Here is a 17,861-nt window from a genome sequence, read left to right as displayed (position 1 = left end):
CATCACCTCACCCAGAGCCAGCATCACCTCACCCAGAGCCAGCATCACCTCACCCAGAGCCAGCATCGCCACTCATGTTTGAATCACCGGCCACATCTCCGCTTGCAGGTGTGGGAATGAGGAGGCGTCCAGCAGCCAGGCTACGAGCCTTAGACACCTCGTCAGACGACAGCATGGGCCCTGAAGAACTCACCAGGCCCCAGGAAGGGAGCCATGCCACTGTGCCCCACACCTCACAGGCAGCACAGACGGGAGCAAGAGGGCGCCGCAGGTCGCGTGTCCAGAGTCCACCAGCACCCATTGACGGCCATGGTGTCTTCTTGGGTCTCGAGGGCCAAATGTTGAAACAACAGCGCCTGCAAACAAAGGCAGTCATGACAGTCCAGAGGCACATGCGGGTGATGAAAACTACATTACTCAACATGGACAATAACATCAGCGGCATGGCTGCGGGCATTCGGGACATGTCCCAGTCAGTCCAGCAGTTGTGCAGCAAATTGGATGCTGACATCGAGGCACGGCGCCGGGAACGGCAGAGAAGGGACACTACCAACAGGGCACTCAACCGTCTGGCAACTGCGACTTCTCTACTGTGCCGGCGCTCTGTGACGATGCAGGAGGGCCTAACACACTGCTGCAGCGACCTGTCTCGGGGGATGGTGCAGGTGACAAGTGCACTAGGGGTGCTATTGACTAGTCAGGCGTCGACAACTGCTGCAGGGGATGCTGCGGAGAGCATCGACACCAGCAGCAGGAGCAGCATCACACCCCCCATCCCAGAAGCACGCAGGAGCAGCAGGCGGCTTTGGGTTGGCTCTAGTGAGGATGCACAGGCCGTGCCATCCACCACTGCAGCGCGTATGCGCAAACATTGATGTGGCCCTGCTTAGCCACTTCCCAATGGGTGACGTAACCCTGGACATACTCCTTGTATAGATGTTATATTGCCAGATTGGCTTGTTCATGTGTTCATGGCGTGGTGCCACATTAAAACCACGTCATGACTAATCACAACTGGCTGTGTCCCCTTACTTACTCAGAAATAGTTGCATGTGATCTCTGCCCGTCTCTCTCTCCCATCGATTGCAGTTGGCACTCTAGCTGCGTTGCCCTGTGGCTGGCCTGACTCATCCTCGTTGTCCTCAAAATATGTTAGTTCCACATCTGTACCTTTTTTCGTGGCAAGGTTGTGCAGCATTGCACAAGTGGCAATAATCTTGCAGCAGGTGATGGGTGTGTACTGGCGTGCGCCTCCGCTCTTGTGGAGGCAGCGGAACCTGCTCTTCAGTAGTCCAAATGTGCGCTCCACCACATTGCGTGTTGTTTTGTGTGCCACGTTGTATCGTCTCTCACTCTGGGTTGCTGGGTGTAGGTAGGGAGTGAGGATGAATGACCGGCATGCATATGCACTGTCGCCTATATGAGTTGAAGGGAAACATCAGTCACATGCCTCTTTATACTATGATTTGCAGGTTGCAAGGGGCGTCACTGTTACTCACCTAGCAGGTATCCCTCTCCAAATTCTCCGGTACTCAGTCGTGTGTAGATCCCACTATTCTGGAAGATGTACGAGTCGTGGGTGCTCCCAGGAAACTTTGCAACAATATCTGTGATGATGTTCCCTGCATCACAGATCACCTGCACATTGATGGAGTGGGTGGACTTCCTGTTCCTGTAGATGTGCTCTGTGTCAGCTGGTGGACAGATTGGGATGTGTGTACCATCAATACAGCCGATGACATGGGGGAACTGTGCCATGTGATAAAAGTCTGTTTTTGTTTTCTGCAGTGCAGCCTGTGTGTTGGGGAAGCTGATGTAGTGGTGCATTCTCTGCATCATGGCATCCAGGAACTTCCTGAAGAAACGTGACAGGCAACTCAGGGATACACCACCCACCGCAGCTATCACCACCTGATAACTGCCGGATGCCAGCAGATGTAGGCTGCAGAGCACCTGCACATGTGGGGGTATGGCGTGCGCCCTTCTTATTGGCTGGTCCAGGAGTGGGTGAAGGTCCCTGATTAAGTCCATGATGGTTTCGGGGTGTAGCCTGTACCTCTCATGTATCTCTGCATCAGTCAGGTGGAATAGTGTGATGCGCTGTCTGTAGATGCGTTCCTCCCGTCGCCAAACCCTCAGTCCTGCTGCCTGTAGACGTAGGCGCCTTGCAATGACATACATAGCGGCCATGTTGTCCACGCTGTTGCATTTTGGGATTGCTAATATGCACTGTTGATGGTTACCACCTGCTTTCAATCCGTGTTAATTACCGACTCTTATTTACCGATTTTCTTGGATTTCTTAATTACCGAGTGCTCCTACATGTCATTATAATTTTTACCACTTCATATTTACCACTTCATATTTACCGATTCGTTAAGTATGTATTCGGTAACTCTGATTCGGTATTTTAGAATTCGGTAAATATGATTCGGTATTTACCGCCTCATATTTACCGAAAAGTCGTTTTTGGACTCCTACATCTCACTTGTCTGAATACCGGTCGGTAACGGCATATTTACCGTAAATCGGCCGTTACCGACCGGTATTTGGCTACCTACATGAGGCCCTAAGAGAGGTAGAACAGGCAGTTAGTCTTGCTTGAGGGGAGCTCCAATCAGCAGTGAGGGCTTCTACCTTTTATTAGCCTATTGCAAGATAAAGGAGGGGTGACAATGGGGGAATGTGTATTCTCTCTCTCTGTGAAACATCGCTATCTCATTGAAGTGGCTCGTACTATGGAGAAGGAAGCTAATATAGGCAATACTTTTTTTCTCCAAGTCTATCTTAGAATAGAACATCAGTGTGAGTAACTCCCTGAAGGTAGTGTCCTTTAATGCAAATGGGCGCAATAACGTTAAGAAACATTGGGCAATAAAAAGCTGGATTTTGGCCGAGAACCCTGCAGTGATTCTGGTCCAGGAGACTCAGATCCCGGCTGCTAAACTCTCAGGATTCTCGATGTTCAAAAACTGGGCAGCATATAGAGGTTTTTTTTCTTTCCAAGCCGCTCCAAGCAGCACGGCTATTTTTAACAGCTAAGTCAGGTTTCTGAAGAACTCATCCAGGGCCAACAAAAAATCATTCAACATTGTCAGACAGGCAATGAGTGAAGCATACTATGCTAAATGTGCTGTACTGAGTCGGATTCACTCTCAAAAGGTTTATGAAGCAAATAACTTCACTGGCAAATTGTTAGCATGGCAGGCATGGGAACAAGCAGCCAATATTTGGATAAGTGCTCTGAAATGTTAAATCACTGGAATAACAAGTAGGGAATCAGAGAAGGTGTGAGAAATCCTGTTAAAACATTATAGACAGATTTATTCACAAAATCAGACAATTGATAGGCTCTCTCTAGAAAGATTTTTAGTAGATTGTGATATTCCAGCCTTAGCTAGAGAAGAGGGAGCCAACATGTCTCGACCCTTCTCTAAGGAGGAATTAAAAGAGGTCATTACAAATCTTCTTAATGGGAAAACCTATGGCCCGGTTGGATTCCCTGGGGAATTTTAAAAACTTTTTTCAGAAGGTTTAGCCAACCATCTTTTATCTCAAGCTAATAGAATGCTACAGGTAGAGAGTCCATGTTCTCATCTTTCTTTTGGCAAAAAGAATCACCCAGAATTGCGCTAAGCACTTTATATGAATCATGGGAGAACTGAGGGTTGGTGCTCGCTAATTTCAGAGATTACTATTATGCCTATTTTTCACAGCATATGTCTAGGTTTAATACAAAGATTCTCAGATTTTTTTATAAATAACTTTATGCAGTTGATTTTTAAAAAGTGTAATATTTGGGACGTACTATAGCCGACTAAACTGCCTAAAAGAGTGAGTTATAAGAGCTTGATGTGGCTCTTTCAGAAACATGGGGATCTCTATAGGAGATACTTCATTCATCAATGCGGCGACACCTTTGGCTGATGATGATATAGGTCCAGGGGGGAAAGCTTTCACCCGAAATTGTTCAAAAGGGGGGTAAAGCAGTATATTGGAATATATAACAGACTTTCTTATGAGAGATAGATGGCAAAACTTAGTGGAAGTAAGACAGCGTATACAGGATGACTTTCTCCTTTCTGACTCATTTAGAATACTCAATAACGCTTTGCTGGATTTGGATTTAGGCCAGATTCTTAGTAGCAGAGAGGTGGTGTCTGCTCTAGGAGAGGATGTGGTTTCGAAAAGGCCAGGGGAATGGAAAAGGATGTTTTTATTATGTAAAGGGAATGATTCTGCCCAAAAAGCAATCAAAAAAATGGGACAAATACAAAGGCCCTCGAAATAACAAATGAGATGTGGAAGGGAGTCAATATGTTAAATTGTAGTGTGTTAAAGGGAGCCAATAGGCAATGGATGCTTTTCTTCACTAAATGGCTTCTATAAAGAATTCCAGCTTTTTTAACATACATTAACCCTGCCCTCCCGGGTAACTGTCCCCGGCGTATAGGGAACTCCCCGGCAAACTGGACGCATGTTATCACCCACTGCTCATCTATACAGGGATTTGGACTCAAATATTTCAGTACCTTGTCATTGAATAGAGGGTCGATTTGGCTCCAACTATTTGGCTGAGAGTCTTGAGGTATGACCCAGTATTGGGCTTGTCCAACAAGTGGGTACAATTAGTATATATTGCAACAGCTGTAGCTCAATCCCTTTTACTTCAAAATTGGCGAACTCAGATAACTTCCTCAAGCAAGGATCGGCTGCAAAAAATTAGAAGAGTCAGAAACAATGAACAGTTATATGCAACACGAACCGGGGGAGTTACTAAATTCCAGAAACTCTGGGGACAATATTTCCAATCTGAAGATGGAGGAGCAGTATGAAAGGGACTGATTAAATTACCTAAGGTATTCATCCTCAACCTATTTTAGGCATTATATAAGCTATTCACCCTTTTTTAATCTGATTTTAAGTCAATTGCATTTATAGTATTTTTTGCTATTATGAAATAATCTCACTGTAAGATGGTATACCCAGTGTATTTATTTTATTTATATCATATAAAGACATACTTGTATTGAAGACTCATATGGGTAATTTATGATGAATATTTACTGTAATTTATATCTATGAAACTGCAGTACTCAGATCCTAATAAAAATCGAAGGGAAAAAAAGAACCGTCAGCCGTCCAAGGGACCAATGCCTACTCTTCTCTTTCTTTTTACATGCAATACATTTTTCTTTTAGGAAACGGGCTGTGTTTAAAAACATTTTTTTTTTATTTAAAAGCAATCACAGACACATGGTGGTCATCCCTGTAATGCCAGGGAATTGTAGTGGATCACAAATTACAACCTACCTCATTAACATTCATGAGATAGGTCTAGTTGTGACCCACTATGAATCACTATCTAAGGAATAGGGACTAAATAACCCCTTTGCTCATTGGTAATAGCAATTATCAAATAGCCATTCGCAAAAAACAGCTATTTGATTATCGCTTTTAGTATTGTTTGTACATCTAGATCTATGTACTGAAGCACGCTTGGAGCTACTCTTACAGTGGCATCACATCGAGCAAACTCCACACAATGTATGCTGAGAGGTAGGAATATGTTTTGAAGGGGAAATAGGGTGAGGGAAACCCTGTCACATCTATTGAGGCATTGCACCATACTAAGGATATTTTAGAGGGAGGCCTTCAAAGAAGTTTCAAACATAGCAAATGTCAGGTTTCCTACCTCAGCTCCTAGAAAATGACTAATGTGTTTTCCAGAGATGAAGTGGGAGAGGGAAAGGAGCAAGGATCTGATCTTCCTCCTATTGTTCGCTCCTAAATAATCTTTCTTGTGTGAGTTGGTATCCATAAGGTACCATTTAATATAGCTGCACTGAAATACGCCTTGGAAAGCTTATCAATTACTGACTTTCCTCTCCATGAACGCCAGGGACTCACTTATCCATTTACCTTCAGGGGCAGTTCAGGTCATTCCACCACGTGAAAGTGGCAAATGCAGCAATCACTTTAGTTCAGACTATGCTCTGTCAGGGCGGCCTTTAAATACAACTTATATTTTAGCTTGGGGAAGGTGTGTGGGGAGTAACAGAATGAGGCGTGAATGGAAGATTATATTTAACTGTTGTATTTGTTTCCCTTGAAGTACTGACCAAAATCTTCCTAAAAAATATAGAACCATACATTTTGAACTTGCTTGCTTCACTAGGACTTTTCGGCACTTCAATATGGATCAAATGGAAAAAAGAGAACAATGAATGCTTCATAATTACATCTTTTTATTCACAGAATTGGCATTATTGGAATTTTCCAAGCGCAATGTTCACTTACTACAGAAGAAAAAGCTCTGACATTTCCACCATTGTAAATTCAAGATAATGGCAACTTCGGGGATCTACTTGGAATGAGTGGGCAGCACATAAATCAGCGAACACCCACATGCTTGTAGGTTCGTAGGTATTCACAAACAATATTCATGGTACGAATGTAAGAGAAAACAGATTTCCTAGAGTTCAAGCTGGCATTTTTGAATAAGTCCCATTATTTCACGTTGTGTCCTTGCGTGAACAGTGTTTGTTCCCAACCACCACAATCATGGTGTGTTTGATTATCATGCATGCAATATGCAGGTGTGAAAATGTTTCCAAGAGCAGACACATGTTCTTATGACTTACATTTCCTGGCCTGATTACTGTGGTCTCAGAAACACACTGCCCATGCTGCCGTGAGGGTGCATGATGTCAAGGATATGGTGATCCAAGGGAGTGAGTCTGAGGCATGCTGCAGGTCCGCTCCCTGTTAATGCAGCTACCACCTGTGTCCTGATGTACTTACCTTTCACACCCCTCTTTTGGCCCTCCAACTTCTTTTTAATCTTCCATTAGATGAGTATCTTCGCCCCAATTGCTTTCACTTCGTCATGAATTACTGACACATGGCCTGTTTGTCTGCCACACTGAGGGTGTGCGGAGACCACAGAGTTACCCAAAAAGGTAAAATCACAGGGTTTACCAGAATGTCGTCCTTCTGCTCAATAATGTTTCCTTTCCTCCTGAGTAATTAGAGCAAATCTTGCGAGTCTGACTCCTGGTTGATGTGAAGCACGAGAGAAAGAGGTCAGAGCGTTTGGAGTTGATCATATTTATGTGTTTTGGATTGTTATTGCTTCCTGGTGTGTCTGATTGTGATCAGATGTGGCAAATTGTTTAATGCTATGATTCAGAATACCACAAGACTAAAGCCAAAGATTGTGTGACTCCTGCACATACACGTACTCCTGTACATACAGTTGCACCCAATTGCATGTATAATCTTCTTGTAGAAACTCTGCAGTCATAGATTATGTGCACAGTCAGCGACATAACCAGTGGAATAACACAGAATGATGCCCCCCTCTTGCAAAATGTGAAGAGGGGAACCTGAGTTTAACATATATCACAGATATTCTTTGGCCTTGGGCTGAATGGGGCCTCACTGAAGGGCAATGGGGCCCCTAAACAGTTGGGGGCGCGCCGGCTACGCAGGGGGTGCAGGGTACTGCTTCACGCCCAATCCTACGAGCTCATAACATTTGGTTCAGAGCTTGTCTTGATCAATTGGGCCATATGTGTCTTGGTAGTGTGGCAAGCGAAGATGAGAGATCCACCAATACTGGATATTTGTTTTGATGTATAATGCATTTTTATGTTTTCTTCTTTCAGACAATGTAAACGTAGTTGAACATTTCAGCCAGTAATCAGGCAATTCCATGCACTATCTTTCGGCTGTGTAGTCATTATATTGGCAGGTTATGGACATTTGCAATGCTTTGCACTTGATATTATTAAAGATGGACTGCCATTGTGAACTACCTTTGTTTTGAAATAAAAATGCACTGGAAATATGACACTATTTTTCAGGGTGAGTAAATGGAACAACATATAATTATGGGTGAAACTTACTCTGCAGTCCCACTTCTGGTTCTTCCACAGCAGAAGCAAAGGATGAACAGGAGTAACAGCAGCAGCAGAAGAGGAATCCCAATGCCAAGCACTAAACCCAGAATCAGATTGTTGTATTTTGCTTCTTTTGATATTTGAGTTGCTGAATTATTTGTATTTCCAAGTGAGTTAACTGTAAATTGAGAAAAAACAGAATTTGGTCTATAACTTCTATCATAGATAATGTGAAGTTAGACTGTAAAGAGTTATTAATACAAATGTTCCATCCTTAGTAACGAAATACATAGATAAACTCTGCCATTTACATTCATAAATATCTTGCTTACAAAGTGCATGCTTGCAAAGTGTGACTGTGGAGGGGTAGTTAATTGTTGCTCTACACATACATTTTTATACACATACATGGACATGGTAGAGCTTGGCTGAAACCGAGCACTGCCCTAAATTGTTCGAACTGCATTATTTCTGAAGGAGCATCCTCAGATAGTTCTAGTATTGGAAATCCTTGACCCAGTTGTCAATTCTCCAATGGACTGGTAGGTCCCATTTGTGATGGTAACACTGTAGTTCGGGCGGAGAGACCATTTCTAATGTTTCCTTTCTGTGACCGTCATGCCAGAAAACATGTCCCTGCCAGTCACAAACGTTTGTCTTGATTTTCATTTGTCCTCAATTTTGGGGAATTCGTGAAAAAAATAATAGCCTGCATGACATTCAAGTGTGATGAAAATGCATCCACCAGTGGCATTCAAGTGTGAAGAAATGCACCCACCAATGTAGTGGATGGAATTTTATCAAAGAGATCCCTGCTACAGAAGTGTGGATTCCTAAATATGGCAGGCAGAATTCCATCAGAGCAGCAGAGCCCATGGATTTAACTGACCTGAAGGGCAAACAGGCTACCTGTCATACTTAAGTGACTTCATTAGTCCTGAAATTCCTGGAGTGTGTCTTACCCCCTAATGGAAGAATTCATTAAGAATCAGGTCTAAGACTCGCGCTGCATTGCATGAAAGGGAGAGATCACAGATGCTACATATTTACAAAGATATGGAGTGTTTGTGCTCTATCCTTGTGCTGGTGCACCGTGTGCTGCCTAGCACCAACGCAGGCACACTTCATCATAGTGCAAGGGTGCCTGCATTATAATGGACATGATTGTTTTTGTGCAGGAAGAAATACCCTCCTGCACAAAAACCATACAAAAAGGAATATTCCTTGTCCAATGGGTGATTCAGAAAGCATCACACATAGAAGGAGGAAATAACTAGGAGATTTTTCTCCTTGTTCCGCCATCCTCTGGGAGGCATACCAATTTGACACAATCCCAGGGTTACAAACATTTGTAAGTAAACTAGAAATTGAGCAAAATCCATGGGTGGATGCTTGGGAACACCCATGGAATGCCTACCAGCTTGAAATGTAATGTAGCACACCACAAGCTGTGTTGTGTTATGTTTCTTTCCAAAGCCACGCAAGGCGGTGCAAATTGCCTCATGCATGGCTTTGCAAATCCAGATGAAGCCTTTGCATTGTCCTCGCATCGTGCAAAGGCTTAGTATATCTGGTCCAGAATGCACAATAGAAGTACACAGTGAAAAGTTAAAAACTCAGGGCATGATTTAGATCTTGGCGGTCTTGCTGCCGTCCTGCTGCTGCGCAGGTCCCAAGTACTCTGTCGAGTTGACAGTCTTCTGCCCACTGTATTTAGATGCATACGCGATACACAGAAGACCACTGCATCTTCTCCTCTGGCAAAACTCCTGCCATCCTAACAGCGGGCTACCGCCGATTTTGATGTTCCTGTTGGATTGGTTGTGTCCTGAGGGCAGAGTCAGATGGCGGGGAGACCATGGTGGTGAGGAGACATATATTTTGTGTATGTGTCCATATGTGCATGTAGGTTACAGTCGCAGCTCCTACAGTTAAGCACGGTGAGGTGGGTGGGGGGAAAGTCGATAGATGACGGAGGAGGGAAAATAAAATAAATAAATAAATCCAATTCTGTCATCTGTCAACTTACCCCCTGCCCCACCCGCTTACCAGCAGGAGCTGCAACTGGTAGGTTATGTGTAGTGACCCTATTTTGTACATTCTGCACCATATCCCGCCAACCTACACACACCATGCAATGTATACCGGTACAAACCACAAACACTTACCTTTGAGTCCATCAAGCAGGGGTCTTAGTCCATCGTGGTCAAGGTGTGCCATGACCGGGAGACCCTGACGAAAGGTAAGAGGAGGAAACAGCAGCCTGTACCCCAAAAAAAGGTGAGTTTTCACCCCTTTCTGCCGACTCGAAGAAGGAAGGGTTTCCTTTGGAATTCCCTTTGAAGCAAGTCAGAACCAGATCTGGAGAGCGGGAATCCTGGCTGGAGTCCCACCGCCACATGCTACAGCCCAACCCACTGCATGGGCTGGGAGCAAAGTCCTGGCGGAGTCAACATGACTCGCCTATTGCTAGCCAATATCTAAATTGGGAGGGCGGACTGCCAGGTAGGTGTGCGGGAAGACCACCAAAAAAGCCAACATATAAATCAGGCCCTAAATGTTACAGCAGTACTAATGCAGTAGTAATGCAAAATACAACAACTTAATTCTATCTGCACTCCTTAGCATTTCAAGCAGACAGAAGACAACCAGACTGTTCTTTGTGTTTCATGTATCATGGAATATGCATGACAACAATCATAAATCATGCAGTGTACACAATTTTAACTACTGGATCAAGCACAATCCAGCTGTTTAAGCAGCAGCACTCCAGCTAGCTGAATGACTTCCTTGAAAAGGGAAGTTGAGAGAACACATACTTGTGATCACTGCTGTAGATGCAGCACCCTCAATCACTGTACACCAGTGTGAAGGGGGCCCGGATTGCTGTGCTGCAAATGATTTAGGCGAAGGGTTATCTGCTGTATTTGTGCAGGGCCATGGTGGTGTGTAAAAGAAAGACTTCTTTACCTACTTGTGCACCCAATGCAGAAGCATGTGTAAACAAGGACTGCAGAAGAGGATTAAGATATTTTTAATGGTCCATCTAATTCAGCTGAAATATATTACACTTTTAAGTGTGGGTGTCCGCCAATGGCCGACACCCAAACTACCTCCCCCAGTTCATGACTCGCCCATTGGCTGACACTAGGAGGTATATAAAGGCCCCTCTGGTGCTGTGCACCAGAGGAAGTCCTTTATTTTTTTTTAAATCAGGCTCCTCAGGAAGAGCTTGCAGAGCAGCCCGACTTTCTTTTTGTTTACTGCTAATGATGATTAGCACGCAGGGGACGCTGACTGCATTACAGTAAAGTGAAAGTTAAATGAGCTGTGCTCATTTTACTTTCACTGAATCAGTGCACGGGCTGTAAGAAATTGAGTTGTTGGTTGACTGGGGTGTGAGCCTCCAAGCCTCCTAATAAAAAATGATACCTCATTAGTGTGGGTGGGCCAACAGACCTTGACACAAATGACCCTAAAGAGCTACGTGGAGAGATCAGCAGTAGGTGTAGCTGCGGCATTTGGGGCCTTGCTTGGCTGCCAGCCATGGAAACCTACTAACCACAGACATTTGTTAAAACAAAACAACCAGGGGATTCCAGAGTGGTGTGCCTTGTATGGATCCCACAAGGTTTTTTCACCCGCAATGCCCTGCAAACCTCACACTTTGCCTGAAATCATGCATTTTCCTTGCATTTCTGTGATGGAAATTTTTGAAATCCACAGGAATCTACAAAATTCCTACCAACTAGCTTAGCCCCACTTGTGCAGATAAAAACACTTTGTACCTTATGTGATTGGTTTAGTGCTCACAACAGGAACATTACCCAGAACAGGAACAGATCAAACAGAGGTCAATAGGGTTGACCTTAGTTTGATCCATTCCTGTTATTATCACAATGCCCAGCCACACATGTGGCGCAGCATTTTTTTTTTGGGGGGCGGAAGTGACTTTTACTTCCTCTATATAGTCAAGTTTGATTGTCTTCTTGGCGCTCCACCAGGGCCGTTGCTGACTCCTGCGGGGAGGATCCTCGGACCTCACTAAACCATCCAATCGGTAGTAGCGACGGGCGGTGTGTACAAAGGGCAGGAACTTAATCAACGCAAGCTTATGACCTGCACTTACTGGGAATTTAGCGCAATTGGAGCACGGCTGGGTGGTAGGAATATTCAGTGAATATTACCTACTGGCAGTCGCCAGTAGGTAGTTATAGTTAGGACCTATTTTCTATAGGAAATCCACAACATTCTATTTGGAATAACGTTGGCGCCAATTGAAGAATCTTCGCAACATTTTCCAAACTTTTGGCCAGCTCCGGTCGGCTCCTATCCTGAAAATTTCACGGTGATTCGTCAAACGGGGGCCGAGAAAAAAGGGGGTCCCAAAACGCGTTTTCCCCATGCATTTTCCCATAGGACCTGTTGACGCAGCTACAGCCCGAACTGCTGAACGGAATTACACCACATTTGGCAAAGAGGTAGTCCTCAGTTCAGACTCATGTCGTTTGCTTAAATGGTGTAAATCCGTTCAGTAGTTCCTGAGAAAATTAGAGTTAAAAAGATAGATATATCTGGGCGGAGCCTAACCACACATCTCATCGTGAGATCTGATTGGCTGTCAGTACTTCATCCAAGAAGTTTTGGCAGCCATCTTGGGACCAATATACATGATAGCACCTCATTAAAAAGCATTGCAGTTAATAGAAGGTTTTAAGACTTTAGTTACATCATTTGTTGATGGTACCATACTCATTTTAGGAATTGTGGTTTGTTCTAAGGTGATTTTACAATGTGAAAAAGCCTTTTGCTGTGATATCATGAATCATGTTTGAGAGAAAACTATTTTCACATGCTTTTCCCACAGAGGTTTGGAAGGTGATCTATAAGCTAAACTGAGAGCATATTTTCTGTAAATTCACATTATCTTTCTCAGTCATTTGAGAATGAAGTCTGACATTCTCAGTAAAACATGTACATCCAACAAGGGCAGAGACTGTCAGTTGATTCCTTTGTGTTCTACTGCGGCTTCCCAGAGTGTTCTAAAGAACAACTAGAGCGCTAACAGCCCTACTTATGACAAACGTATTGCACACCTGAAGCCATCTTGATTGGAATAAAGTGGTAACTCTTAAAACATTTAATCTAAAAAGGAACAAAATGAGGGGGTTCATTTTGCCATAGAAAGTATGATTAGTGCTGCAGAAAGAAAAATTAGGGCACATTTTGAGTGACTTCTCAAATCCTCTTTAATTTCATTAAAGAATTCTGACATGCAGACTGAAACACCCACTTTCAATACCAGCAGCAGACTTCCCTGGTGAGCAGTAGCTTTACTACAGTGATCTAATAAGCAACTAGAGTGCTAACATTCTGAATTTATGGCAAATGTGTGACACATCTGAATGCCTTCTTGATGGAACCAAAGTAAAAAACTGAAAGTATTTCCTACTGAGGAGACTGCAGTAAATGAGGAAATTAGGAAACTTCATAACAAATAAATCTCCCAAGATGGCCACCAGAGACAAAAGAGCCCAAATGTAGCCCAAATATCACCCAGATGTAGCCCAAGTATAGCCCAATGACAGAATGTCCCAGAGTGTTCTTAAGAACAACTAGAGCGCTTACTGTCTTATTTATGACAAAAGTATAGCACAACAGAAGCCATCTTGATTGAAATAAACTGGTAACACTTAAAACATTTAATTTAAAAAGGAACACAATGAGGGGGTTCATTTTGCCATAGAAATTATGTTTAATGCTGAAGAAAGAAAACTTAGGGCACATTTTGAGTTACTTCTCAAATCCTCTTCCATTTCATTAAAAAATTCTGATATGCAGACTGAAACATGCACTTTTAATACCAGCAGCAGACTTCCGTGGTGAGCAGTAGCTTTACTACAGTGATCTAATGAGCAACTAGAGTGCTAACATTCAGAATTTATGGCAAATGTGTGACATATCTGAATACCTTCTTGATGGAATCAAAGTAAAAAACTGAAAGCATTTCCTACTGAGGAGACTGCAGTAAATGAGGAAATTAGGAAACTTCATAACAAATTTAATCTCCCAAGATGGCCACCAGAGACAAAAGAGCCCAAATGCAGCACAAATATCACCCAGATGTAGCCCACATGTAGCCCAATGACAGAAGTGTGCAAAACACTTATTTGTTGTGTATTTGCAGTTTTATATAGTGCAGACTTGTCAGGTATTGGAGTGCTTTACATGAGCATTGGTTACATCACACAAGATCAAATTCATTTTGGTTGTAGACATAGGGAGATTAAGTGATTTGACCAGAATCACAGAATGTTGAACTGAAGCAGAAACTCCAACCTGGTTCCCAGTTGCAAAGTCTGCAGCTCTGGAAGTAACACCACATCCTCTCCCCTAGGTGCAACATTTAATCAAGTGGTCAACTGGATAAAAAAACATAAAGATTACAATTAATTTAAAAGTTCTTTGTTGCTATTTGAAAACTCAGAAAATATGTCCTCATTTTAGTTTTTTAGAGCACTAACCATAGTTTTGATGCAAATAAGACCCTCTCATATATGTAATTTCTAAACGAAATGCTCTAGGTATTACAGTTTTGATTACATCAAGATGACGTCAGGCGTTCCACACTTTTGTAATAAATATAGAATGTTAGCAATCTAGTTGTTCATTGGGATACTGTTGAGAGGCAGAGGCCAGGGGCACGGACTCTGAAAATTGAAGGCAGGTAGGAGAGTGCAGAGGCAACAATTTGACCACACTGGGCAGGCAGGAAGGGCAGTGGCAGCACAACAGACTATGGAGGGCAGTGGAAAGGGGGGCAGGGGCAACAAACCAACAATACAGGACTGGCAAGAGAGGCTGTGGCAATATAATAGACCATTGTGGGCAGAAGGAAGAGGCAGTGGTAGTACAACCATACATGCCAACAGACCCGTTTCAGCCAGGAAACGTCTAATGTTTTTAAGCTCAAATGGGCTTTATTTGATCTGTCTCCTGTCTATAATCTCCTCTTTTTCAATGTAACTCAAAGGGAAAAATCAGTACCCAAGTTTTTTTTCAAAATCTCCCTCTTACCAAGTTCAAAATGTTTGCAAGTATGGTACATTGGATCATGTTAGGCATAAGGAATTGGGGTAGGGACATGGACTCGGATAACAGAGGACAGGAGGGCCATGGGGAGGTGCACCAAACTGACCCTACAGGGCAGGCATAAGGGTTTGCAGCAGCACAATACACCACACAGGGCATGCGGGACGGGAGTGCAGCACAACAATCCATAGAAAGCAATAGGGAGGGGACAGGACCATGCACATGGACAACAGAGAACAGAGGGGAAAGAGGCAATGGTAGCTAGCTGATCATAATGGACAGACAGGAGAGAAAGCTGCAGCATAACAGACTATAAAGGGCAGGAGGGACGGATCAGGGTCATTACAATGGAACAGACAAGCCAGGAGGGAGGGAATAGGGGTCTGCAGATGGAAACAGAGGGCTGGGGGCAAGGGGGCAGGGCAGGAGCATGGAGGTCAGGCAGGATGGGCACTAGAAACAAGACACACCATGGAGAGCAACAATGAGACTAAGATGCCATACACACAGACCTTGGAGGGAAGGTCGGAGGGGGTCAGGGGCAGCTAGCTGACCGCACAGGGAAGGTGGGAGGGGCCATGGCAGCACAGAAGACGATGCATGGCAAGCTGGAGGGTTAGTGGCAGCACAATGGCTATGATGGGCAAGAAGGAGGGTGCAGGGGCGTGCACAAAGGACCATGGAGGATAGAAGGGACGGTCAGGACCTGGGCTTAGACAAGAGAGTTCAGGGGAAGGGGCCTCACAACAGACTGCGCGGGGCAGGCAGGAGGAGCAGTTTCAGCACAACAGACCAGGGAGGGCAGAAGGGTGTGGCAGTAAAATGGACCATGGAGGACAGGAGGAAGGGGATAGGGGCACGGCATGTGGATAGGCAGGGTGGAGGTGGCAGGGACAGGTTACAGTCATCTGACAATGCTAGGCAGGTGGGAGGGGAGTGGCAGCTCAACAGAACACTCAGAGTAGATAGGAGTGGCAGGTCCATGGAACATGGTGGGCAAAAAGGAAGGAGCAGGGGCATGCACAAAGACATCGGAGGGCAGGGGGAAGGAGAATAGGGGCAGCAAGCTAAGCACAGAGGCTAAGCAGGAGGTCAATGATGGCCCATAGAATTGGGCAATGGAGGGCAGGAGGAGTGGACTGGTACATCATGCTAAATGGAGGGCAGCAGCAGCACATCAGACCATGCATGGCAGGAGGGAGGAGGCTAGTCCATGGATTCAGACAACATAGGATAGGGAGGAGGTGGATGGGGCAGCAAGCTAACTGTTCAGAGAAGGTGGGTATTAGGAACTTTATTGTTTTTAAAATGTGTGTCTGTGCGAACTACTTAAAATATGAACAAGTGTGCAGCATAATCTCACTTTTATTCAGGAAGAAGAGGACGTTTGTGACTGTGCATCCGGGCTCACTTGGCATTAACACCCCCTGACCCTCCACCCCCCAACGCAAAATGTAATGCCTGTGAAAAGGGTAGGTGGACGCAGTGTTATATAGAACATAGTCCTGAGAGCACGATTGAAAATGAAAACTAGATAGAATATGGTATAAACTATGCACCAAAAAGTGTGATATAAGATGAACCGGGGCGTGAAATATAATATGCAATACATTGTGCGCAATGACAGATTCATTGGAGAGCGCGAGATAGCACAGGCACTAGCGCGTGCTATGCGATATGCGCCTTGGAATGTAATATGCACAGGGCAGTGTTGTGTAATCTAACTAGTCTCTAAAATTGTAATATAAAATATGTGCTGGGGAGTGTAACATTGCATATGCACTGTGACAAAGATATGGATCCCAGATTGTAATATGTATGGCATAGCGCTGTGCGTTATAACATAGGCATCGAGGAAGGCACGTTAGATGGGACAATATAACCCGTGCGAAGGCAAGTGTGGCATGACATATTCACGGGGTGGTGTTACAGTGCACATGGGCTAGAGAGTGTCATAGCATACGTACTAGCTGGTGGAATACAACACAGAGGTGTGTGGCACTCGACGGGCACTGGTGGGTGTAACACAGCATTGGGCTCAGCCAGGAGCACGCTGTGACTCTCAAGTGAGGTTCGTCTCCTTTCCAAAGGGTAAAATAAAAAGTATTACACATCCGGCGGTGGATGTGTGTTTTATTAACCGTGAGGGGGGTTTCTTGCATAGTTTGGTTGAATTTTTGTCGAATCCCATTTGAATGGCTTGGTGTGCATGTGTATTAAATGTGCCCGTCAATTGCTACCCATGCTTGTATAAATAAACGACAAGGGTGTCTACTTGGAGAGTACCCACCGGCGGGGGGGCCGGGATTAGGCACGGTAGGGCGTCAGACACGTCAGAGCTTCACTAGCCGTGTAAATACATTCCACGTGAATTCATTGTATGCATAGTCGCCTTTTAATGAATATCACGCAAATCGTCATGGTGATAGGTACATACGGTTTGTCCAGCATGTCCTAGGTGTTTCTATAAATATATTTTAAAATTTTTTTTTTAAAAAGGCCGACCCCGGGGGATGAGGTTCCCGGGGCCATAAGTGGCCTGAGGAGGGGAGCAACTCAGCCCCCCTCCTAAAGATTTTTTTTTTAAAAAAAGGCCATGACCCGGGGGTTGGGGTCCCCGGGGCCTATTAAGGACTTGGGAGGGCCAAATTTATTTTTTCCAACAAAAAAAATTAGGGTGCAGGCCCTGGGGGATGGGGTCCCCAGGGCCAATACATTTGAAAAAGAAGGGAGGCCACACAGCCCTCCTTCTTAAAAAAATAAAATAAATAAAAGACCGGCATCGCGCCGGAGGACACGCGCCCTCCTTGCAGCACTCGGCAAACGTGCCCCCTGGCCAGTTGTAAGTTGGGGAATTAATTCCCC

General features: G+C 44.5%; 1 protein-coding gene across 1 annotated transcript in view; it reads right to left on the bottom strand.

Moving 5' to 3' along the window:
- Positions 1 to 17,861, bottom strand: part of LOC146821707 (uncharacterized) — an 857,433-nt gene that overhangs the window by 84,453 nt on the left and 755,119 nt on the right. Inside the window, exon 25 of the mRNA XM_085612743.1 lies at positions 7,911 to 8,082. Within this exon, the coding sequence (XP_085468869.1) occupies positions 7,911 to 8,082 (172 nt within the window). The remainder of the gene's footprint in view (positions 1 to 7,910; positions 8,083 to 17,861) is intronic.

The sequence above is a fragment of the Triturus cristatus genome, chromosome 6 (assembly GCF_964204655.1).
Source record: "Triturus cristatus chromosome 6, aTriCri1.1, whole genome shotgun sequence".
Classification (NCBI taxonomy): Eukaryota; Metazoa; Chordata; class Amphibia; order Caudata; family Salamandridae; genus Triturus; species Triturus cristatus.
Note: the sequence above shows the minus strand (reverse complement) of the source record. Positions and strands in the feature narration are given on the sequence as shown.